The 25985-nt window shown below is 50.2% G+C and overlaps 1 protein-coding gene across 5 annotated transcripts in view; it reads left to right on the forward strand.

Annotated features, from left to right (window-relative positions):
* SCARB1 (scavenger receptor class B member 1) overlaps nt 1–25985 on the forward strand; it is a 90301-nt gene that overhangs the window by 61646 nt on the left and 2670 nt on the right. For 3 of the 5 annotated variants that reach the window (XM_036823011.1, XM_036823013.1, XM_036823015.1), the window contains 8 exons: nt 1010–1105; nt 2997–3112; nt 5076–5242; nt 11036–11154; nt 16203–16276; nt 19740–19791; nt 20693–20839; nt 24016–24144. In XM_036823011.1, the coding sequence (XP_036678906.1) occupies nt 1010–1105; nt 2997–3112; nt 5076–5242; nt 11036–11154; nt 16203–16276; nt 19740–19791; nt 20693–20839; nt 24016–24144 (900 nt within the window). The remainder of the gene's footprint in view (nt 1–1009; nt 1106–2996; nt 3113–5075; nt 5243–11035; nt 11155–16202; nt 16277–19739; nt 19792–20692; nt 20840–24015; nt 24145–25985) is intronic. The other 2 variants (XM_036823012.1, XM_036823014.1) reach the window with 1 other exon arrangement.

Below are 25985 nucleotides of genomic sequence, written 5' to 3' on the forward strand. Positions count from 1 at the left end.
CTGTTACTGCCCCTTATATTGGCTGAAGTTTGGGCTCATGAAGCTCCGAATGGACAGGTGACAGAACACACAGATATTAGGAAGCCAGAGCAGCCTTTGAACTTGGGCCCTGTTGGCCTAACCAGTCAGTAATTGATGTAGCTATTCGGCCACTAAACAACCCCTATTGAGTTCCTAATGGGTGCTACACCTTACATTGTTTGGCGTCCTTGGAGGTAAAAGGGTGCTTTCTAGATTTTACCCAGCAGTCACTCATTTCTTTGTACGCTTTGCATGTTTTTGCTCTGAATTAGAAATCTTTTTCTAAGAAATACCCTCAGAGTGCCAAAGCCTGTGCTTCCTGTCTAGAAAGTACTTGATAAACATCATGTCCTGTGTGCCTGTATGCTTCAGGATACGCCAGGTTTAGCAGCCCCCAAATCTCAGTGGCTTAAAACAACAAAAGTTTATCTCTTGCCTGTATGCCATGTCCAGTGCGGGTGGCCAGGGGGCCTCTGCTCTTCGTTGTCACTCAGGGACCCAGGCTGAGGGAGGCTCCAGCTGGACACACACTTCCCTGGTTTCTGTAGCAGCGACAGAAATTTGCATGCACTGGATCTTAAAGCTCCCACCTGGAAGTGACAAACCACTTCTCTCCTCATTGATCGTTTTCACTGATCAAAGAGGTTACATGGCCATGCTTTATTTTCATTTGAGGGGAGTAATGGGGTGACCCTACCATTCACCTAGGAGGAGAACCAGACTCTCCTAGAGTCTGGGAGGGAAGGTGGGACTCTTTCTAGGACGGATGCTGTCATCAGGGGAGGGTCCCTCCTAGAAAGCCCCCAAGTCCTCCTCCTCTTGACCCCCAGGTGCTGGGGATGCAACGGTGAACAGCATAACGAGGCCCCTGCCCTCCGGGTGAGGAGGGAGCAGCGTGTAACTAAGCGGGCTGGCTTGCGTACTGGTCCCCGGGTCCTTTGCCTCCATCCTGGGGCTTAAAGGTGTCATTCTCTGCTGTTGTCTGCAGCTCAACAACTCCGATTCCGGGCTCTTCACCGTGTTCACGGGGGTCAAAAACTTCAGCAGGATCCATCTCGTGGACAAGTGGAACGGGGTCAGCAAGGTGAGGGCGAGAGGCGCCGGCCGTCCTGTACAGGGGCCAGGTAGGGATGGCAGGGGCTGCCAGGGCCGGCCACCCCGTGCACCTTCTTCCTCTTAAAACAGGGGCTTGGGATTGACATGTCCACACTGCTATATATAAAATAGATAACCAACAAGGACCTACTGTATAGCACAGGAAACGCTGCTCAGTATTCTGTAATAACCTAAATGGGAAAGGAGTTTGAAAAAGAATAGATACACGTATATGTATAACTGAATCACTTTGCTGTACACCTGAAACTAACACAACATTGTTACTCAACTAGGCTCCAATTAAGAAAACAAAACAAAACAAAAACAGGAGGGGGTTGCATCCGCAGGGGAGATGATCTCAGAGTTGGGGATTTTACCTGTGCTTAAGGCTCAGCTGGGACTTCCCTGGCGGTCCAGTGGTTAAGACTACGGGCTTCCACTGCAGGAGACACGGGTTCAATCCCTGGTCGGGGAAGTTCCGCATGCCGCAAGGTGCGGCTAAAAACAAAAACGAAAAAACACCCCCCCCAAACCTAGCTCTTTGTTCTGGGTGTGTGTGTGGGGCATAGACACTGACTATTTACGTGTATGCTAGGAACAAAACTGTTTCTTTGATGCTTCACTTACAAGAATGCTTCAAAAATATTACACTGATAATATAACCATCCATTGCAGTTAAAGATTATTGAGTAGAAAAAAAAATTACGCTAGAAACACAGGAAGACATTCGCATGAGAAAATAAAATAATAGATATAAATTGCACTTTGTACGACTTCGCACACCCAGCCCCACTCCCACCTGAGTCACAGAGGAAACCCAGAGTTATCAGCGTTGGGTATATTCTTCCTGTCTATTTGTATCGATTTGCACGTGCGTTTTTTTTTTTTTTTTTCCCTCTTGGAGCAGAATGAAATCATCCTATGTGCATTGTTTTGCAACTTGCTTTTTTTACCTGGTGGCCTTTTGTTATCATGCACGAGAATGATTGTGCGGTGGTGGTGTTCACACCTTCCAAACGCTCATCTGGGTGATGGTGGCAAAGACCTGAGGGGGGAGGACAGGTTATTCCCCATCAGTGCCCAGAGTGGCAGGGTTACCATTTGCAACCAGTAATAACCGTTCCGAATGGGCGCTACTGAAATTCTCTTTGGCTTGCTTTTTCAATATAAAAAGGTACAGGGACTTCCCTGGAGGGCCGGTGGCTAGGACTCTGTGCTTCCACTGCAGGGGGCCTGGGTTCGATCCCTGGTCGGGGAACTAAGATCCCACATGCGGCCAAAAAAAAAAAAAAAAAAAAAAAAAAAAAAAATATATATATATATATATATATATATATATATATATATATATAAATGTACACATGCTTAAAAACCTTCTCCTAGGACAGAGGGGTAGAATGTGAGAAGTCTGTTCTTTTTTCTCTCCAGGTCTCACTCCCCAGAGGCAACTACTGTTTTGAGATCTGGTAGCCACCATTATTATTTTAAATATTTTATTTACTGGGCTACCTTCTAACTTGATCTGTTTTCAGGAAGTGTCCTTCCTCTCTGAGAGGTGAAGAGGTCAGTGTCCCCTGCTCACTGTGGTCCTTGGAGATGTGAGTGACAGGTCCATTTTACAGATGAAGTAACTGAGTCCCCAGCAGAGTTGCACATTCAGGGATCCATGGTTAGGGAGTGGGGAGCTGCAGTCGACAGTGTCTCTGGCTATCTGTCTACACAGCCTGCTCACCTTGCACCAGGCTGTCTCTCCGAGGGGACAGGCTGCTGTCAATTGGGTGGTGACATCCCCCAGGGCACATGGCCCGTGAAGTCACAGCTCCAAGTCAGGTAGGAAATGCCCAAGAGCATTGCTTTAAAGAGGCCTTGCGTCCCCACAGGTCAACTTCTGGCATTCCGATCAGTGCAACATGATTAATGGGACTTCCGGGCAGATGTGGGCACCTTTTATGACTCCTGAATCCTCGCTGGAATTCTACAGCCCCGAGGCCTGCCGGTAATTGCCCTGACCTGGGACATTCCGGGCCTCCTGGGAACTCTGCTTCGTGGCTGCTCAGAGCCGAATCAAGTGGCTTTTGGCGTGAACTTGCAAAGCGCTTGGCTCTCTGTGTGTCCACCGGCCCTTGGCGCCATCTTGAATTCTCTTTGGTTGCACCATGAAGAGCCAAACGCCAATTGCTGGTGCTTTTGCAAGGCCCAGAGAGAGGCTGCTGGCGGTTGTTGGAGCTCGGTCGTGGTGGGCAGGAAATGGGCAGGATTGCAGGGGACCGTGCAATAAGGCAAGCGCTGGGCTCCCTGTGCTGTTTGCCTGGCTGCCCTAATTTCCCGTCGGATGCTGTGACATCTGGACGCCTTTCCTGCAGCCCCTTCAGTCTCCAGAGTAGCAGCCTCGGAGGTCAGCTTGGGGCTGGACAATTGCAGTGGCCCCGGCCGAGGGGTGAGAAGAGACAGTGGCTCCTAGAGCTCTTCTCTGGGTGCTGCCCTGTCCTCGGCTTCTCTGTTCAGGCCACTCTGGAAAAACGCTTTGCTTGGGATCTCACTGATGTGAGCTCCGACCCACCTGCCTCCCCAGCAAACCTTGATGAAGCCCTGTCTGTACGAGACACTGGGGTCCCTGCAGAGACAAGATGGGCCCCGTCTCTGTTCCCTGGGAGTCATGTTCTGGCGGGGGACTCAGGCCCACGCACCCCAGGGGAGTGTCAGAGAGAGGAGGTGCTTTTGCTCTGCGTGTGTTCACTTCTTAAAATTAGGAATTTCAACCTAGAGGAAAGTTGCGAGAATGTGCAACTTTCTCCGCCTGGCCTTCCCCAATTTCCCCGTTGTTTCTCTTTGGCCCCTTCTGCTTTATCCTCATCCCACACTTCTCTCTTTCTCTCTCTCTCCTTCTGTATATTTTTCCTGGACCCTCTGAGAGTACATTGGACGCCTAAATACTTCAGTGCGTGTTTTCTAAAAATGACATTTTCTTACATAACCACATCATGTCACCAATATGAGGAAATTTAGCATTGACGTGATACTATTGTCTAGGCCAGCACTCTCCAATAAAAATATAATTCAAGTCCCATCTGCAGTTTAAAACTTTCTAGTGGCCGCATTAAAGAGAAGTAGCGAGAAATAGGTGAAATTAATTGTAATGATGTTTTGTTGGACCCAGGAGATCCAAAATGGTATCATTTCACAATGTGTAAACAAATGTAAAATATTGAAGAGCGGTTTTCCATTGTTTGGGGGTATCAAGTTGCAGAAATGTGGAGTGCATTTGACACGCAGAGCTGCATCCTAACTTGGACTGGCCCTGTTTCAAGGGCTCTAAGGCCACGTGTGCTGAGTGGCCCCCCGTGGACAGCACGGGCGGAGCGGTTCTGATCCACAGCCCATGTTCGAGGTTAGAAGTGCCTTTGAGAAATACGGCAGGGTGAGCGAAAGGAGAGGGAATAGGGTGTCGGCCACGTGGCTGCTGCCTACGGAGCTGACAGCCGAACCGCGACCTGAGTGAGGAACTGAGGTCTGACGTGGGGATGAGAGGAACATTCCAGGCACCAGGAGCGGCAGATACAAAGGCCCTGGGGCAGGATGGAGCATGCGGGAGGAATACCACCTGTGGGGTGCAGCACAGGTGGGCAGGGGCCGGACCCTCTACAAGCTCGTGGGCCATGGTGAGGACATTAGATCTTATTCTAGATTAGACTGGAAGCAATTGCAATTCTAAGTGGGGTCGCGATATCTTCTGTCCTTGTCTTAAAGCTCCGTCTGCTTGCGGAGAATGGATTGGCGTAGGCGGGGGAGGCAGGGAGACCCATAAGGGAGGTCACTGCAATTCGCCAGGCGAGCGACGGCGGCTGCTGGGACCCGAGGGGGGGCGGGGCGGCCGTGCCTGTGGGGCGTGGCTCAACTCGGGCCACCCACTTCCAGCCACCGCCTTCTGGGGTGCCATCCTCCATCGTTTGTCCCCGCAGGTCCATGAAGCTCATCTACAAGGAGCAGGGGGTGTTCGAAGGCATCCCCACCTTTCGCTTCGTGGCTCCCAACACCTTATTTGCCAACGGGTCCGTCTACCCGCCCAATGAGGGCTTCTGCCCGTGCCGGGAGTCCGGAATTCAGAATGTCAGCACCTGCAGGTTCAGTATGTGTCATTCCCCATGGGAGGGCGGGAGGATGTGGCCCGTGATGAGGGGCTTATCTGTCTGTTTACTTCATGGCCTCTGTACTCTTGATAATCCCATTAGGCTGGAGATAAAGTGGGCAGCAGAAAGATAACTTGAAAAAAAAAATACGCTTTGGGTATTTCGGTTGCTGTCGTAATAAATTCCCACAAACCTGGTGGCCTAGAACAGCACAAGGTAATGATCTTAAGCAGGCCCGTAGTTCAGGAGTCTGACACAGGCCTCTCCAGGCTAAGATCCTGGTGTCAGCAGGCTGAGTTCCTTTCTGGAGGTTGATGGGGAGACTCCGTTTTCTTGCCTTTCCCAGCTTCTAGAGGCCCGTAGAATTCCTCGCTCAGGGTTCCCTCCCTCTGTCTTCAAAACCGGCAACATCACAAGTCTTTGATCCCACTCCTGTGGTCACATCTCTTTCTCTGAAGCTCTTCTGCTTCCCTTGTCCAGTTTTAAGCGCCCTGGAGACTATATCAGGCCCACCTGGGTAATCTAGGCCACTGCTCCCTATTTTTAGCTGATTAGCAGCCTTCGTTCCTCCTGCGACCTAATTCCCTTTGTCGTGTAACCTAACTTATTCACAGGTCCCGGGGATGAGGATGCGGACATCTTTGGGAAGGGCATCGTTCTGCCTCCCAGGTCATGATAGGTGGCTTGAGAGGGAGGCTTCGTGGGGAGGACCTTCCACCCCACCTGGGGAGGGTAGGAAGCTGGCAGCAGCCCAATGGTTCCGTGAAATCTTGTTCCGCGGTGTGCAGCTGTGGACTTGGATGCGGCCCCTGGCGCTGGCACACTGTCCTCTGACATCGTCAGTGTTTTCCAGCCGTGTGCCAGTCCCCGAGACGCCCCGCCTCACGTGCTCAATTTGCACACTTGGACGTCAGCTCGATTTCCCTCTCCCAACCCTCATCCAGGTCACCAGCGAGCCCCGTGCGCCCTGCCTCCAAATTAACTCCTGCATCCTTGCTTTCTTCCATTGCCCCGCCGCCTCGTGGTCCAGGCCCCTTTAGTTGGCCCTCCTCTTGCATTGTGGCCGCCCTGTGTACCATCCGTTTCCCAGACTGTCCAGTGCGGTCACCGCTGGCCTCGTGTGGTTATTTAAATTGAAATCGGGGACTGCCCTGGCGGGCCAGTGGTTAACACTCTGTGCTTCCACCGCAGGGGGCACGGGTTCGATCCCTGGTCGGGGAACTAAGATCCTGCATGCTGCACAGTGCGGCCACCCCCCCACCCCAAAAAAAAAAAAAAAAAGATAAATTGAAATTGGTTTGAATGAAAGCAAATTAAAAAGACAGTGCGTTCCTTGCACTGGCCACATTTCAGATGATCCCCACCCACACGTGCCTAGTGACTGCCCTGTGGGACGGACAGTGAAAAAAGAGAACATTATCATCATCGTAGAAAGTTCTGTTGGACACTGTTCCCGCGAGCAGCCCAGGGGACCTTTCAAAAACTCGGATTGCCGCCCAATCCTTTGCTTGAAGTGTCTACTAGCGCCCCGTGCGTGTAGAGCAAAACCCCTACAGAGGCCCCAGTGCTGTCAGGGTCTGGTCTCTGCCAGCCTCTCTAACGTCATTTCTTCCCGTACTCTCCCCACGGATATTCTTCAGCCCCGCCACCTTCTCCCTGTTTCTGGGATGTATCTCGTTTGGTCCCGCCTCAGGGCCTTTGCATCAGCTGTTCCCCAGGCTGCTGTAGATCTGTGTGAATCATTCCCTTACCCGCTCCTGGTCTGTTCAAATGCCACCTCCTCAAGGAGGCCTGCTCTCTGATTTCCCATCCGAAAGTTGCTCCTCTTCCCCACCTCCCGGCTGCTCTCTGTCATTTCACCCTTGATTGTCTTCCTGGTTCTCATCACTCCCTGAAATCACTGAGTGTGTCTTTTATTTTACTTCTCGTCTGTCTACTGTATTGGATTGTAAATACTGTATGCAGGGCTCTGTCCTTAGCTTCTAGAATTGGGCCCGGTGTGGAGTGGGTGCTTACACAGTGTGGGAACACACGGATGTGTGGGTGTATCTTGCACTGAGGGAAGTGAGGCTCAAGGCTAGGGTGTGACACCCTAGCTGGTAGGACAAGAAGCTACCTACTCCTTATCTTTCGAGGTCTTGACTTCTGGGGCCTGTTGGGTTGGAACCACATCTCCGGCTGGAGATGGGAATTTGGGAGGGGTAGTTTTCTGCAGGGTTGGGAGGAAGGACTGCCATCAGGTTGGATGGTTTCCCCAAGTTCAAGCAGAATGAGGTGCTCCGTGGGGGAAGGGTTTGGAGCTGGGGCCTGGAAGTGCCCACCTCTGTCGTGGCCTCTTCTGGCCCACCTGCCCTTGTTCCCTGTTTGCTTAATTCTTTCTTCACTGGTGTTTACGGGAATTTCTGCTCGTAGGTGAGCTGACAGTGCAGAGACCTGGTAGGCTGTGTGCTACACAATTGCCGTGGCAAGTGGCAGGTGCTACACCAACCTGATTAGGCCTAAGAGGGCATTTCTTGGTTTACCTTTGCATTAGGCATAGCTCTAGAGCTCAGCTGTTGTCCGAAGCTGCCTTTCGCCATGTGCCAGCTCAGTTTTCCTCCAGACTGGTTTGTTGCCAGGCAGGCTCTCCCCTCCAGCCTCCAGGCTCACCTCCTCCCAGCTCTGGGTCCCGCAGAAAGGGGACAACTGGCTCCTCTTCACTCCAGCAAAAGTTCCAGAGTATGCTCTGATTGGACTGGCTTGCATCACATGACCAGCTGTGAACCAGTAAGTGGCCAAGGGTGGCCTATGCTGATTGGTCAGGCTGTGTCACATGCTCAGCCCCTGGCTCCAGTGGGTGGGGCCAGCACCCACGTGACAGGAGGCTGAAAATAGGGGAGGGGCTTTATCGGGGTGTAGGTTCCAGGAGAAAGAGTGGGTGCTGGACAGGCAGAAACTACATATCCATCCACTGCCAAGGGCTAGGGATGAAAATCGCACTGCCTCCTCTTAGCACATGTGCCAGAAGAACTTCAAAAGTGCAAGGGAATTATGTATGTGTTATGCAAATAAAAATTTTTCGTTTACGTTGAAAGAGACATATATACAGAGAGATGCCCAACTGACACGTGCACTTTGAAATTCCACCAAGTGATGGAGAAAGAGGACAGGAGTGACCCTCCCAGTGACTGGCCTAGCTTCTGGCAGCACAGCTTTGCTTGCCTTTGGTGTTTATGTGAGCGGAATCATAAAGCATATGTTCCTTTTTCTCTATTTCTGTCCTCTTTCACCCATTTTCGCATTGGTGAGGTCCATCCCTGTTGTTGTGGGTGCCCTCTTCCTTGCTGTATAGTATTCCACGGTGGGACCACACCTCCATTTCCTTAGCTCTTTTGCTGTTCACGGGCATCTGACGAGGTTCTGCCTGTTGACCATTACCCTAGTGCTGCTAAGAGCATTCTCATACGTGTCTTTGGGTGCACCTGTGTCTGTATTTCTGTGGCATTTTATCTGAAGATAAGAAATACCCACACATTTCCCTTTCTGGGCCTTGAGAAGTTCTTGGACCCAGAGAACTCTTTCTCCTCCAACCTCTGTGCTGTGTAGGGTCCTTGCTCAGTGGAGGCCCTTAATCTGTGGTGATCCTGGGCAATTATTAGGTCTGGTTAGATGTGCCATAAAGCTATAAATTAATTATCACTCATTACTTGGGTGTTGTCTCTCAGTCTGTTTGGAAATAAAATAGAAAGAAACACGTACATGCATGCATGCTATTAAAAAACCAAGCAAGCTGAAGCAAGGGAAGGTGATGGCAAATTGGTCCAGCCCATGTCAGTCTCCCCCTAACCCCACCACCCCCCGGCCTTGGAGGCATGATGCGGCTTGTTTGAGATTCTCCGCCTTCAAGGGCCTGGCTCGGTGACTGCTTCCCTTACCGAGGGAGGATGGGGGGTCCTTGTGTTTGCTCTGTTGGTCTCCTTTCACAGTGGAGATGGGAGAATGGGAAACAGGGTTTTCCAAATTGTGAAACATTGTCCCTGGTGGTGCCCAAGACTTCAAAGGTCCCAAGAGGTAGCTTTAAATAACATCGACTTACATGGTGAGAGAGGTCTTCTGCTTTCCATTCTCTCTCTGTCCTTCTGATCACCTCCAGAAGAAAGTACCTTTCTAACACTCGTCTGTCTTTCTTTTTGACAGAGAAAAAGCAAGCCTCAGGGTCCAAGCCTCATGTAGGTCTCTGGTTAGAATCTACAACATTCATTCGTTCACGTTGTATTTATTCCTATATTTATTTTCTAATTCTGGCAAGTGTTTGCCAGTTATGCCTCAGATAGCAAGCTCCTCCTTTAAAATACAGCTGTTTATGTAAAGCAATGGCAGTTGCTTCAGAGAAGCCCATTATGTAACAGGGCAGGGGGTATCTGGATATGGCAACACATCAAAGAGGTACTAGGATGAATAAATTAATGTTGAGAAGCATTAAGGCAATGAGTGTAAAAGGACTCTGGGAAAAATGAAGTCAGACAGCAGTTAAATCCCAGCTTTTATTCCAAACCAGTGCTTGGCTTTGCTAAGAAAAGCAGAAAGAATCTAGACATTTGAGGTTGCCAGACACACATAAACAGGAATGCGGGTCACCTGGCTGGCAGCAGATGGGCTGCTGGTTTTAGGGAAGAAAAAACCTTGTGAGTTTTGTGTGTTTTTTCTTTCTTTTTTTTGTATCGAGGTGAAGTTCACGTAATCCGCAATTAGCCATTTTAAGGTGCACAATTCAGTGACATTTAATACATTCAAAACGTTGTGCAGCCACCACCACAATCTAGTTCCAGAACCTTCTCATCAACCCAAAAGGAGACCCCGTACCCATTTACACTCACTCCCCGTCTCTCTGCCCCGGCCCCTGGCACCACCAGTCTGCGTTCTGTCTCTATGATGTGCCCGTTCTTGATCCTCGTCAGTTTTTGAGAGAGGCTTATTCTTTTCCTCATTGACCCATTGTCCATCAGGCCTGTTGTATGTTGCCCTGAGCACACGAGGATGCATTGCTGTTTGCCTTGCTTGGTCAGTTGATGGAGAGGTTCAGCCTCGGGTGTCTGGGTGTGAATTTCCCACCCAGAGGGACCCAAGTCAGTCCCTGTTCTCACACGTTGGCGTCCATCCCACAGACCAGCTGCTGGGAGAGAAGGAGCAAAACAGGTGTGTCTTCTCCCCTCCCGTGGACGTTAGGGAGACCTGGCTGCAGGTGTGCACACCTGAGCGTCTCTGATCATTGCCGTGTTGCCTGCAGAAGACAGTCCGGGCTGCTTGGCTTGGCGATCCAGATGCCCCTCGTCTCACCCAAGTTCAAGTCTTTCTATCCTCAACTCCCATCATTCCCCTCCAGGCACTGCGCGTTTTCCCACCTCCCTGCGTCTGCTTCTGCCATCCCTTCCACCTGGAACGCCATTCCCTCACCTTCTCTGTCTGGCATCTTTGAGCCAGCTTCTTCTCCTTCCTTTGATCTCTCCTGCCAGAAGCAGCAGCTCCTATTTTACCATTCCTATGGCACCGAGTTTGTCCCCTGCTGGGTGGCTTCCGGCTCCTGGTGCCTCTTGGGCGCTTGGTAAATATTTACAGACCGAATGAATCCTCTCTGTCTAGCTATTGCTGTTTGCCTCTTGTCATCATCATGGGGGGGTGCACTGCAGGCAGTGGCTGTGTTTCATCACCTACGCACCCCCTTGCCCAGCTCAGGGTGTGACAGGGGCAGGTCTCTGGATGTGCCCACATGCTGTCTTTGTCTGACATCCCCTCTCTGCCCCTCTGCCTTCTAGACGCACCCTTATTTCTCTCCCATCCTCACTTCTACAACGCTGACCCAGTCCTGGCAGAGGCAGTGTCTGGCCTCCATCCTAACCCAGAAGAGCATTCCTTGTTCCTGGACGTCCACCCGGTGAGCCCCTGCCTGTCAGCCTGTGGGTGGGCACGGGGATTTCTGTTTGGTGCACACTTGGATTTCTTCTCTCCCCACTAGGCACCAAGCTGTTCCAGGGTGGGGGTGATGGGAGGCCTGGATTTCTTTGGCAGTGATAGCTTCTAGGCTATCAAAGTTTGCCCCGACTTCATAGTGCAAGGACTTTATCCCTTTATAAGGGAATTGTCTCTATAAAAGGATGATAAGACAGTAAATTAATTAGGAATTATCAGCCTGCAAATTAGCCAGAGGCAGCCCTCTGTCTGTGCCAACATACCATAAAGATCTTTAGGTACCGACAAGAGCCTGGAACATCCTGTGGATAAACTGGGTTCTGGGGAATTTGTCCTGTGTGTTGTTTTGTCTACAAACAGGGACCAGGAGGGTATCAGACCTGTACATGTGGCCCTCCCGTGGGCATGATTTTTACCCAGTTGCTTCTTTTCTTAGTGCCTCCGTTCACTGGAAATTTGCCCATTTGGACTCGGTGGCTTTTTATCATTGATTAAATAAATTCTGTGAGTTTCTGTTTCCTGAGTGGACACTTGTGGTCTCCTCCACAGGCCTTTTTGGAAGCTTTTCTACCTGGTGCTGTTCCATGCTGTTTTCCTTGTTACTCCTCAGATTTTCTTAGCCGCTGACTCAATCCCCAGCCCCCAGCACTCCACCTTCTAGCTCTCTCTCTCTCTCTTTTTTTTTTTTCACTAAAAATCCAGGCTGGGACTTTCCTGGCGGTCCAGTGGTTAGGACTCCGTGCTCTCACTGCCGAGGGCGCGGGTTCAATCCCTGGTTGGGGAACTAAAATCCCACAAGCCGTGCGGCTCGGCCAAATTAAAAAAATAAACAAAATAAAATAAAATAAAATAAATAAAAATCCAGGCTAGTGAAGTCAGCTATGACCGCACACCCTTCACATTCAGCAGATATTTCTAGAATGCTCATTATGCTTCAGGCATAATTCTAGATTCTTCCACCCACACCAACTCATTTAATTGTCACAATAATCTGAGAGGTGGGCATTGCTATTCCCATTTTACAGATGGGGAAAATGTAGCCCAAATCGGTTAAGTGCTACAGCTAGGAAATGGGATTCTTGGCTCCATAAGGGAAAGGTCTGTTCTGTCTTGTTAATCGCTTGGATTCTAGTAGTTACCACAGAAGTACTAGCATCTCAGTAAATATGGGTTTGATTTACTGAGATATTAGTGCTTGAGCGTGAGTAAGGGAAGAGGCTGAATTCAAACATAGGTCTTCTTTGTTTTTTAATTTAAAAAATTTTTATTATTTTAAAATTTTCTTTTTCTCTAAACCTGAATACTCAACGGCATATGTCTTTTTTTTTTTTTTTTTTTTTTTTTTTTTTATATGTCTTGTTTTTAAAAAAATTAATATACTTTCATTTTTGTTTGTTTGGCTGCACCATGAGGCATATGGGATCTTAGTTCCCCGACCAGGGATCGAACCGGCACCCCCTGCAGTGGAAGTGCTGATTCTTAACCACTGCACCGCTAGGGAAGTCCTTGCTTTGGTTTTTTAGAATAGTTTTAGGCCTACAGAAAAACTGAGCAGAAAATACAGAGAGTTCCCAGACATCGTTTTCCCCTGGCACGAAATTTGTCACAGTCGATGAATGAATAATCATCGACTATTAATAATCGATCGACTAATAATCATCGACATGAATGAATAATAATAATATTATTATTATTATTAACTGTAGTCCGTAGCTTACATTAGGCTTCATTCTGTGTTGTTCAGGTTTATGGGTTTTGACAAATGCATCATGAGCTGTATCCACCATTATAGTCTCCTACAGAATGGTTTCACTGCCTTAAAAATCCCGTGTGTTCTACCCATTTATCCCCCTACTACCTTCACTCCCATCCAACCTTTGGCAGTGACTGATCTTTTACCGTCTCTATAGTTTTGCCTTTTCCAGAATGTCATATAGTTGGAACCATAGAGTATGTAGCCTTTTTTAAAAAATTGAAGTATAGTTGACGTACAATATTATACAAGTGACAGGTGTGTAATGTAGTGATTCACAATTTTTTTTTTTTTAAGGAATTCCTTTTTTTATTTTTATTTATTTATTTATTTATTTTTATTTTTGGCTGCGTTGGGTCCTAGTTTCTGTGCGAGGGCTTTCTCCAGCTGTGGCAAGCGGGGGCCACTCTTCATCGCGGTGCGCGGGCCTCTCACTATTGCGGCCTCTCTAGTTGTGGAGCACAGGCTCCAGACGCGCAGGCTCAGTAGTTGTGGCTCACGGGCCCAGTTGCTCCGCGGCATGTGGGATCTTCCCAGACCAGGGCTCGAACCCGTGTCCCCTGCATTCGCAGGCAGATTCTCAATCACTGCGCCACCAGAGAAGTCCCTGATTCACAATTTTTAAAGGGTATACTCCATTTACAGTTATTTAAAATATTGGCTGTACAAACAGGTGTTTTAATGCCCACTACATTCTGTCCTGTATTAATATGTAGTTAATTAAGTGGGTATTAATGAATTAAGTTGATAGTCATTTATTAATACGAATCTATTGCGTGCTCTATGTTAAATTCATTCTTTATTGTTAGATGTGTTAAGGCTTTTCCATACTGTCTTAAACTTTTAACCAGTTTTTAAAAGGCTTTTATTATAAAGCTAACAAATGGTTTTCCACTTTCTCTTTTAGTTCATTCACTTCACTGCTTCTCTCTCCCTCTCTCTCTCTCTCTCTCTCTCTCTCTATCTCTTTCTCTCTCTCTGCTGGCTTCTGGGCATTCCAGCAAGAGCAAGATCTTTCCTCTGTTCTCACTGGTGACTTTCATTGTGCTGCGTGGATTTTCTTTTTTTCCCCACATTGAGGAAGAAACAGTTAAGTTTGGGAGGCTGGAGAGATGCAAACAGCTGTTTTGCAGCAGCCCATCAGCTGATGCAGAAGTAGACTTCTCCTACTTCTCATTTTAACAGATCAGAGACAGACGGGGAGAGGAAGTGGCCTTGGATTTTGTTGGCGATTTGGGGAGGATGGTCATGGGGTCAGTTTGCTGATTTCTGATCTCATTAGCCCGGAAAACAGAACGCCTGCTGGAAGCGGCTTCTCTGGTGCCTTCTTTTCTGCTCCTGAAACCGGGGGAGGGTGTGGTGACAGACGTGGGCTCACGGGTCCAAGTTTCTGTTCTGAGATTGCGGGGTGGTGGGGGACAGGCGGGGCTTTGCCCAAGAAGAGGTGACTGGACGGCAGCTGGAAGAACAGCCAAGGAGGGAAGGAGACACATTGCCTGGAGAAGGAAGTGGCCTGAGTGGAGACGCCAGAATGTAGAGTCTGGAAAGCAGGATGTGTCGGGGTCTCCAAGATCACCCCCAAGTTGGAAGATTTGCTAGGAGGACTCCCAGGACCCAGCATATGGTGGTACCCACAGCTGTGATGTATTGCAGTGAAGGACACAAGGCACAGTCAGCAAAGAGAAAGGCACATGGGGTGAAGTCTGGGGGAACCAGGCACAGGCTCCCAGAGCCCTCTCCTGGTGGGGGGGGTCACACAGGACACCCTTCATTCCCCGTGTGAGGTGTCCTCTACCAGGGACGCCCAGTAGAGACTCAGTGCGCAGGGTTCTTACTGGGGCTGGTCATGTAGGCGCCGTCTACCTGGCACAGACCGAAATTCCGGACTCCCAGAAGGAAATCGGGTGTCAGCATAAACCACACTGTTTGTACAAACTGTCCTGGTACAGTGAGCCCCTCTTATCTGTCAGGGAGAGGTGGGAGCCCTCCTGAAATCCAGGATCCCAGACACCAGCCAGGGACAACCTTGCTAGCAGGGCAGCCTCACGCCTGCTGGCTCTTTTGCACACGGGTGATCTCACTCCCGTCCCACCGGGTTCTCAAGTTCAAACTCTCCCCCGTCCTGGGAGCATGGCCTTTGGCCAGTTGCTCTGTGCCCCTGGGGTCCAAAAGAGCTCAGGATGCCAGGCTATATTGGAAGATAATGCCCTCTCCCGCTGGTGTATGTGATAACACAGCATTCATGGCTCTGAGTGTGGCCGTCTTGCATCCCTTATTTTGCCCTTGCAGAAACCCTGTGAGGCGGACAGAATTGTCTCCACTTTCCAGATGAGAAGAGTCTCAGCTAAGAAGCAGCAGTCTGTCCTCAAACCTAGGTTCCTTTCCACTCTCATTTCCTGACATCATTCTGGAAGCACCTTCCTGGTTTTGGTCCTATATGTGTGTCACTTTTTGTGTTATTGACTTACTACTTAAAAAAAAAATGATCTCATCAAAAAAAAAAAAAATCCTGCACAAGGAAGCTTTCTATCATGACTTCAAATTGGAAATTAAAAATTTCTCTAAATAGGGAATTCTCTGGCGGCCCAGTGGTTAGGACTCCGCGCTTCCACAGCAGGGGGCGCGGTTTCGATCCCTGGTCGGGGGACTAAGATCCCGCAAGCTGTGCGGCACCGCCAAAGAAAAAAAAAATCTCCAAGTAAAGAACGCACAATGTCACTAGGCTCTCTGTAAAATACCGTTGCCTGCCCTTGGCAGGAGCCTGAGGCCAGCTCTGTTGAAATGGAGATTGGGTGGAGGTGTATTGCCGAGGCACTAGGGGCCGAGCAAGCTCCTTGCAGACTTTCTCTTTGAGACGCTGGTGGGGAGGAAATGGGGGGTGAATGGAGAAGATAGTGACTTTATTAACATGCAAATCTATTTTATTTTATTTGGAGGCTGGAGGGAGGGGCGACGACTGGGAAACGTCCTTCTGCACTGGGGGATGCATTGTGCAAGAGAACAGATGGAAAGGGTTAGTTTTTTTTCCATCCAGAGCGAGGCTGGCTCACCAGAGGGGATCCCTCAAGGTTGTGGACATAACAGGCATTTGGGGAACATGTGTTTACCCGTCAGGGCTTTGAGTGGGTAGCGGAAGCCCCATCGGATGGGCAGTTCATTTGGGATACGCACCTTCTTGAGCGTGACCAGGGAGAGGGCTGTTTGAAGGGGTCCTCAGGGCTCCAGGGAAGCCAGGCCCCTCACTGTTCTTGTTGCTGCAGGTCACCGGAATCCCCATGAACTGCTCTGTGAAACTGCAGCTGAGCCTCTACATTAAGTCTGTGAAAGGCATCGGGTGAGTGGGGTCTGGGAGCCCCGGGCTGCCTTGCTGTTGAGAGATCAGGGACTCGGGACTCTGGCCACGTCCTTGGGAACCTGGCATCTGGGGAGAGAGATGGTCCTTCGGGACGTGGAATCTGGTCCCTGCCCCTTGAACCCCTGAGGGGGGGGGGTCTTAGCTCTCAGCCGAGCCCAAACTGCATCCTGACATCCCTGCCCTGTTCTCTCTTGACATTTGTCCCCCAAATTAGCCAGACTCTTCCATCCAAGCTGTTTCCCGTTCGACAGAGTAGCAAAAATTAAATCCTGCCAAAACCAAGTGTTTGAAAATGGAAACTTAGCAAACAGTCTTCTGAAGTGAGACCATTCACTTGACGGGAGGAATTCTTTAAGCACTGGTTTTCTTTTTTTTTTTTTAGTTGGTTTTCAGTAACAGCTTTATCAAGATTTAATTCACACAGTATAAAACTCACCCTTTGAAAATGCACAGTTCGGTGATTTGTAGGATATTCACAGAGCTGGGCAGCACCACCCCAATCAATTTTGAAACATTTCCATCCGCCCCCTCAAAAGAAACCCCACACCCTTCAGCAGTCACTGCCCATTTCCCCAGCCCCAGGCAACCCTTAATTTACTTTCTGTTCCTGTGGATTTACCTATTCTGGCCATATCATGTGAATAGAATTATATAATACGTGTCTGGCTTTTTTCACTTAACATGGTGTTTTCAAGGTTCATCCATGTGGTGGCCGGTGTCACTGCTTCATTCCATTTTATGGCTGAATAATATTCCATTGCATGGAAAGACCATGTTTTTATTCATCAGTTGATGGACACTTGGGTTGTTTCGGCTTTTCGGCCATTATGAATAGTGCCGCTTTGAATATTTATAAGTTTCTGTGTGGATGTATGTTTTCTCTTGGGTAGACACCTTGCAGCAGAATTGCTGGGTCATATGGTGACTCTATGTTTAAGAGTTTGAGGAGCTGCCAGACTTTTCCAGGGCGGCTGCGACATTTTACACTCCCACCAGCAGCGTGGGAGGTGCCAGCGTCTCTACATCCTCGCCAGCTCTTGTTATAACATCGAGTTAGGATGGAGCTGGGTGAGGGAGCACACTGGTCGTTACGTCAGGGTCTGTACTTCTTTATTTAAAAAAACTTTTTGGTCGCACCGTGTGGCACGCGGGATCTTAGTTCCCCAACCAGGGATCGGACCCGTGTCCCCTGCCTTGGAAGCACGGCGGAGTCTTAACCTCTGGACCACCAGGGAAGTCCCCTGTACTTCTTAGCATATTTGAAATAGTTTCATTTAAAAAAAAAATTTCCCCAGAAAGATTCCTGGGCTGCAGGAATGTGAGCGTGTGTTTGGCTTTGTGAGCCGCCTCTCAGCTGGAAGGAATAACACTCTGTCTGGGCGTGGGGAGGATCATCAGTGCAGCCCATGCTCGCTCCCCCACTAGCTTTTCAGTTTTACATTTTGAGGCTGCTCAGAGAGTTTGTTCCTGAAGCGTTTGTGGCCGGTGAAACGGCCCCACGCGTGCATTAGGCGTCTGCTGCCCAGACTTGAGCTCCACGGGGCTGCCGTCACTCAGTGCCTGGTCTGCTCATTTGGATGTGCAGGGCCTGCAGGCGACTAAGAGGAGCCCAGTGGGGATGGGGCCGAGGGCCAGCCTCTGTCCAGCACCAGGGCCCATGCCCTCAGTGTGGCCCACATCCTATGCATTTGCAAATGCATTTTTCAAAATCTGGATTTGAACACACGCTCTCTCGGTTTCACCTGTTGGGAGTTCCTGCAGATTTTTGACAAATGCGGCTCAAGCCAGCAGTCTGTCTGGGTGGCTGGATTCCGCCTACTGGTGGCCATGAACCACCACCCTGATGTCTCTGGGCCTCTGTGTTCCCATCTGTTCGGAACCGAGGCCGCACAGCTGTCTGGCTGCCCCTGTGGGCTGGGATGGTGGTCTCGAGGGCGGTGGTCTAACAGCAGTGCTGGTCAGCACCCCCGGGGGCTGCTGAGGAACCCACGTGGGAGAAGTCCGGAGACACCGCCGCCGCCCGGAAGCAGAGCTGTCTAGCTGTGACTTGTCTGCGGAACTTTTGTGCTGTTTGCTCACAAGATAAAGGCAGCAGGGTTGCACACTCTGTGCCTTCAATTTACATCAGTTCTTACAAACTCAGATTAAAGAGGCTAAAGTGAAGGGGACGCGCCATTGTATTTCCAGAGCGTTCTCCGTGTCTGTCTCCTCTGTAGGTGATACGATGTAAATTCATTTCACTGCACAATACTCTACTGAATAAGCACGTTTTGAGAATTGTGACTGAGGATTTTGACCATTTGTGCTGACTCTGGTCCTGTCCCCTGAGAGAGTGCCAGCTCCCCTCCAGCTGTGCCTTCTTTAAGCAGACCCGAGAATGGTGAAGTTACAGAATATTTGTTTGTCCAGTTGTTTGCTGGCATTTGACGACAAGACAACAATAATAAACATCGAGCACTATATATATATATATTTTTTTGGCTGTGCCACATGGCTTGTGGGATCTCATTTCCCTGACCAGGGATTGAACCCAGGCCACAGTAGTGAAATCCCAGAATCCTAACCACTAGGCCACCAGGGAACTCCCCTAGAGCACTTTTTATATGCTGGGTATTTTTCTTGGTGTCGCGTTCCGTCCTCACTAGAGCCCTGTGAGGAGTTCCATTATAATCCCCATTTTGCAGAGGAGGAACAGAGAGGGTAAATAGCATGCCCAAGGTCACACAGCTATCTAGTAGCTGACTGTGTCGGGGGTCCCCAAGACCACTCTCAGGTTTGATGATTCACTGGGAAGACTCAGAGGACCCAGCATGTAGTTATGCTCACGGCTGTGATTTATTACAGAGAAAGGATTCAAAACATGATTGGCAAAGGGAAAAGGCTCACAGGGTGAAGTCTGGGGAAAGCAGGCACAGGCTTCTAGAGCCCTCTCCCAGGAGGGTCACACCAGGACACGCTTCATTCCCCCAGTGACAAGTTGTGACAACACGTGTGAAGTGTCCCCTACCAGAGATGCCCAGTAGAAACTCAGCACCCCGGGTGTTTACTGGGGGGTGGTCACGTAGGCACCTTTTGCTTGGCATGGACCCAGATTCCAGACTCCCCAAAGGAAAGCAGGTGATCAGCATAAACCGTGTTGTTTGTTAGCTGGGCGTATTGCCATCCTGAATAAAATTGGGATTCTGTTTCTAAAAAAGAACAAATGGATATCAGCTAGGTGCCTGGCAGCCCCTCCACGTAAGAATTTTTCATTTAAAAGGATATTGTTGGATTGTCAGTTTGCGCCCCGTCAGGAGATGCCCATTCCTCAAGCCCATGCCGATCAAGTTGCTGCAACATCAAATCCCTCCTGACCCTGGGGCTTCCGATCACAGGTCCAGAGCTGTCTGATCTAAGACACCCCGACAAAACTTCTCACTTGCTTGGTCTCGCTTATTTCCAGACAAACTGGGAAGATCGAGCCGGTGATCCTGCCACTGATGTGGTTTGGAGAGGTAAGGCTGCTTCCCTCTCCCTGGGTACTGGGCACCCGAGGGCGTGGTGTCTGATGCCTCAGTGAGGAGTTGCTGTGGGCATTTGGGGCAGGAGGCTGTGTGTGGTGGGGAGGCTGGGCTGGGGTAGTTGGACTGAGTAATGCCGAACCATCTGTTAGAAACTTCGCCCTCTCCAAGCGCTTTATGTCAGTTATCCCACTGGGTTGAAAGTATCACATGAGATGAGGAACACAGGAGCTGCATGAAACTGTGAAGTCCCTGGTCAGGGTGTAAAATAATTTTGTTAATGCACGTGGCCCCTTCTCCTGAGATGAAGGGAAGTTGGTTTTCAGGGTGTCAACTTTTTATTGAAATTTCTTCTCTCCCAGCTTTTCAGGGTTCCTTCTGGCTTAGCTCGTTTTAAATCAGGGTGAGCTAACAGCTGGAACAGACAGCCTCCAAATGTCAAGTTCACTTCCCACTCACATCACAGTCTGATGGGGGGCAGGCGGAGCTCTGCTCCACGCAGACATTCAGGGACGTCCAGGCTCCTTCCATCTTCTGGTCCTGCCCTCTTGGAGATCTTCAGAATCCGTCTCCATTCAGTAAATTGGGAAAGAGATGGAGAGAATCACGTGGGAGCCAGGCGTGGAAGTTGTAGCATCGCTGTGCCCCCATCCCATTGGCCAGAACAGGTCACATGGGTCTGCCTAGCTGCAAGGGAGTCTGGGAAATGTAGTCCTGTTGTGCGGCCCCAGAGGAAATAGAGACATGGCTGGCTCCATCCATCGCATGCTTTGGCCAGTGGGCTTGAGATGGGGAAGGGGTTGGGGGACAGAGGGGTGTGGTGTGGGGTGGCATCTGCACCCTCGGCCCACAGTATGTGGCACCAGTCCATTTGTTTGTCCTTCTTCTTCCCCAGAGCGGGGCAATGGAGGGTGAGACCCTTCAGACGTTCTACACCCAGCTGGTGTTGATGCCCAAGGTGCTGCATTATGCCCAGTACGTGCTCCTTGCCCTGGGCTGCGTCCTGCTGCTCATCCCCATCGTCTACCAAATCCGGAGCCAAGTAGGTGGTGGCCAGAGCATGGCCGGGGCCGAGTGGCCCCTTGCTTGCCTGCTTGGGGGAAGGAGGGGCTCAGATCAGATCCCCCAGCCGTCCCTTCCTGCTGTGCCCACGGACACCTTCAGCTTGCAGCCCACCTCGGGCGGCAGTCCTAGGTCTCTGCCTGGGCTGGGAAGCTGTTGCTGCCTCCTTGCTTCCCTTGCATATTCTGTTACCACTTCTCTGCCTATTCTGGGAGGCCTGGGGACCCTCCCTTGGAGGGGCTGCAGGTGGTTTTGGATCATGAGACCTGGTACTTGAACGGTTTGTTCTTCAAGTCAGCAGCTGCTGGCTTTCAGGCTCTGGCAGGCACAGGGCGTACGACAGTGAACAAGGCAGTTCCTACTCCGGGGGAAGGGGGGTGCGGGGACTGGCATTCTAGTTGGAAAGACAGGTGGAAACCAAGTAAATAAACAGAAGAGATGATTTCACCGATGATAAAGATGATAGAAAATGTGATGGGCTTAGGGCAGTGCTGTCCGATACAAATACAACATGAGCCACGTGTGTGATTTTAAATTTAAATTTTCTAATAGCCACCTTAAGTAAAAGGGAATTAATTTTAATCATATCTTTTATTTAACCCAAATATATCCAAAATATCAATATGACCATGTCAACCTGTCATCAATATAAAAAATATAAATTTTTTACATTTTTTTTTGGGTTAAGTCCTTGGAATCTGGTGTGTATTTTACATTTACAGCAGGTTTTGACTGGGACTCGCCCCTTTTCAAAGCCTCAACGGCCATATGTAGCTACCAAACTGGACACCGCAGCATCCAAGGGGGTTGGGGACAACTATAGAGATAATGTCAGAAAAACTTTCTCAGAAGAGGTTGAATTTAAGCTTAGAAGTGAATGCTCAGCACAGAGTCAGGGAAAGAGTGCTCCAGGTGGAGGAATGGCCAGTGCAAAGGCCCTGAGGCAGGGATGGGTGAGGTGTGTTGGAGGCTCCCGCAGGGCCAGGGTGGCTGGAGGGGAGTGGGCATGGGGGCAGCGGGGGGAGGAGGTTGTGTCTGAGAGGCCGACGTAGGTCATGCCTGGTCCTGTAATGCAGGGTGAGCAGCTTGGAACTGATTCTGGGGGTGATGGGAAGCTGTTGGAAGCTTTTAAGGAGAGGAGTGACTGGGTCAGTTAACGTGTGGCCACTTGGTCTTCTGATGGGAGAGCGGAAGCAGGGGCACCAGTGAAGAGGCCCAGGTGAGCGAGGATGGTGGCTTGGACCAGGATAGGAGCAGGTATTTGGGGAAAGGAACACAGATGGAGAAGAGCCCTGAAGAGCCAGCCCTGGGGCATCTACCATTCAGAGGCAGGAAAAAGAGGGGGCGACAACAAATACCCCCCTTTTGTTTGGCCACGTTGTGCGGCATGCAGGATCTTAGTTCCCCAAATAGGAATCGAACCCATGCCCCCTGCAATGGAAGTGCATAGTCTTAACCACTGGACCACCAGGGAAGTTCCAACAAATACACCTCCTTGATTTGGCATCATTCATTCATTCATGGCATTCACTGACACCTTCACAGCTTATTGGGGGGATCACTGTGCACAGTTTTGGGGATACAGACATGAGTAGGATGTGAGGTCTGGAGACCAGGGGCCTTTAAGCAAGTTACTGACGTCACATGGTGACAAGGCCTGTGGATGCAAGGCCCCCGGGGCAGCGGGGATGGGTGGGCAGCTACCTGGTGGACAGGGGACACGGCTCAGTGGCAGGGAGTCTTGAAAGGCCATTTTGAATCCATGAACCAGAACCTCCCCCCACCCCGGTGCCCCCTGCCCCCCGAGTTGTCCTGCAGCCACAGGCCTCAGCCTCGGTCGGGGGCTGCCCAGCTCCCCCGCTGCCCCTCGGGCCACCTGCAACGCCTGCTTTCGTGCTTTAGCTCTGGCAAACAGCTTTTCCTCTTTTTCCTCTTTCTCGGAGGCAGCTTGCACGCTTGCTTGCTTAAGTTGCTTGCTTGTTTGCTGGGGCGAGGATAAACCTTTCCAGGCTCTTAACCTGGGCTTTCAGACCCTTAACCTGATTTCCCTTCCAAATTCCCAATCCTTTGGGGGAAAAGGTTGGCACTGGTGTGAGGGTACCAGGGCCTCTGGTGTTTTGAGCCCCCAGTGAACGTTGGGGGCCCGGTCCTCTGTCACTGCCCCAGCCAGAGCAGAAGGGAACTCCCTAGGGTTTTTGGAATGAATTACGCTGGGAGAACAGAGGGGCCAGAAGCCCTAGCCCCCAACCCGTGGATGCCTCCCTGGGGCCAGCATCACCGTGGGTTTCCAGGAGTGAGGCCCAGGGGAGCAGCCGGTGAGGGGCTGGACCAGGCAGCCTCTGCCCTCTGTCTCTCCTAATGGTCCGTCATTAGGGGACCATTAGGGGACCATTAGGGGGGAGGGGGAGGGGGAGGGGGAAGATGCACAGTGTGAAAGCTTCCCTGCTTCACATCCCCCATCCGTGTCCCCCAAATCCGGTAAGAATATCATCGTCTCTACTGACCATGGTTGAGGCACCCTCCCCGCAGGTTTTGCTGGAGGCCCAGCCATTCAAATTTATCCCATTACATATTTTTTGGTTTAGCAGGGGTTAGGCCTTACATGTTTTTATGTATCTGTCCTGATAGGGGAAAAAAGGAAAATAAAAAAAGAATGGCATGTCGTTAAACTCAACGTATTTTAATTTCTCTTCAGAGACATTTTTCTTGTCAAGTCATTTTTGAAAGAAAAAAATTTTTTTTTTAGACAGAAATGTCGCTGTTTCTGGTCGATTTAAAATGCCACCTGCTAGCTCAGTCAGTAAGCATGAGACTCTTAAAACGCCACTTGCTTAGCTCTCTGAGTCTCGGCCAATCCACCTTGCCCAGCACTGCCCATCTCCCCTCCTTGATTCGGCCTAAATTTTCAGGCTGACAAACCCTTTTCAGCTCAGCTTGCCGGTCTGACCAAGCGTGTTTCCTGAAGATGCTCGTATTTCTGTCTTTGGTGAAAGATACCATCACTCCTCAAATCTCAGCCAACTCCAGTCATTAATGGTGGTTGGACTCTAAAAATTCTGTACCCCACCCTCTGCTTTTTGAAAATCGGAGAACCGTGTAAAAACCGTGTGTGTTCGGCTGCAACGTCAACTATAAATTAGCTTGGTTATCTTCTAGGAGAAGTGCTATTTATTTTGGAGTAGTAGTAAAAAGGGCTCAAAGGATAAGGAGGCCATTCAGGCCTATTCTGAATCCCTGATGACATCAGCTCCCAAGGGGACTGTACTGCAAGAAGCAAGACTGTAGGTGGGTACCAGGTAACGCCTCTCGCCCCCCCATCCCCTCCCATAGTGAGTAGAACTCTGGCGGCTTGAAACGCTTTGGATCTTACACATCTCTTCAGCCTGAACTTCACCTGGAGTGTCTACAGATTGAAAATACGTGTTTGTATATTTTGCTGTCTTCTTACGTTCTGAGTGATCCCAGGCGTGGTAGGCGATGGAGGGTGGCTAGGGGGCTGGTGTCTTATTTGCAAGGTTGTCTTAGAAAGGCAGGATCGAGGTTTAGGTCTCAGCTGCTTCTCAAACCTCTGGTGCAATATAGACTCTTCTGGGAAAGTCTGCTAAAAATGCAGATCCACGGACATCCTTCTAGACCTCCTGGAATAGCATCATGGATGGGGCCCAGGAATCTGTATTTTAATGGCCCCCCCCCCCCAACAGGATTCTGATGTAGATAAGTTTAAATAAATCCGGATGACTGGCCAAGAAAAAAGAATTTAGGCATCACCTGGGCACCAACTGTAGATCTAGGACTCGGTCTGAGGGTATGGTTCCCAGATTGAGCAAAAACAAACAAACAACCCCAAGAAACAACAACAACAAACGGATGCTCAGTTAAATGTGAATTTCAGGTAAACAGTGAATGCTTTTTAGCCTAAGTGCGTCCCATGAAATGATCAGGACATGCTTATACTGAAAAACTGTTTGTTGTTTACCTGAAATTCACGTTTAACTGGCTGCCCTCCTTTATCTGGCAGCCTACCTGCGGGAGAAGGAGGCTAGTGCCTTTGGGGGTTCACCTCCTGGGCTGTGTTCCTTTAGGGCTGAGGTCTTAGGAGAGCCGAGTCCCGCCAGGGGATGTGACAGGCCAAGCTCTGGGCCCTACAGTTGGGGTTTGTTTGGGCAGGGGTGAGTCGCTCTATGATTATACCTCTGATTATAGCTGTTATTTTGGTTTCTGAAAAATGCGCCCACCCTCTCCAGCTTCTGGGGCTGGGCCTGCTCGGGTTTAAATAGCTTTCTTGAGAGCCACAGGCTGGGGATGAGGTGACAGCCCTACTCTTTTGGGACCAGTTGGCTGCTTCCAGTTTGCTTCGATTGCCAGGGCTGGAGGAGGAGATAAAATAGAACATGGGCGCTGGGCGTGGGTGTGTTTGCTGGTAGGTACTGCCAGCCCTGCAAGGAGCAGGAGGGAGGGAGAGCTGTGTCCCCCAGCCAGGCTCTGGGGGGCTCCTCCTGCCGATCTGGGGATGAGAGCCCGACCACATCAGGGTTGAGTGTTAAGGGGGTGTCTTCCTGAGCTTGGGGGGCAGGGTGTCCTAGCTGGAGACGAGTCCCCCGTTTCCTTCCTCTCTCCCAGAATTCCTCTTGGGACGCCCTCCTGTGTACAATTTGGCCCCATTGGCACCCCTGCCCCCTTGCAGCCACGATTCCCTTCTGCAGAAACTTGCTTGGCGTTCTCGCGGTGCAGGGGTGGGGTCTTCAGGCACAGAGTTGGGGGTTATTCGCTTTTAGCACAGGTAGAGCTGGTGTTCGTGAGGTCTCAGCCCCATGGCTGCACCTCCCTGGACACAGCCAGGATGCCCTGCTCCCCGCCCCCCCAAAAATAAAAATAAAACAGAACCAAAACTGGAGTCCCTTCTTGATTTTACCAACAGAATCCAAATGTCAAGTTATCAGGGAAGTTTTTGATTAAAGACATTCTGCTGCCCTGTCCTCTGGAAGGCAGGTCAGCCTTCGGCCGGATGAGACTCCTACCCCCGGTCACGTGTACTTGGGGAAGGCAGTGCCCTGGAGTGTCCTGTCGGGTCTGCTTTAGGGGGCCAGGCACCTGGGAAGCGGCCAGTGGTCCTGAAGACCTGGAGT

Source organism: Balaenoptera musculus, chromosome 14, assembly GCF_009873245.2.
Source record: "Balaenoptera musculus isolate JJ_BM4_2016_0621 chromosome 14, mBalMus1.pri.v3, whole genome shotgun sequence".
Classification (NCBI taxonomy): domain Eukaryota; kingdom Metazoa; phylum Chordata; class Mammalia; order Artiodactyla; family Balaenopteridae; genus Balaenoptera; species Balaenoptera musculus.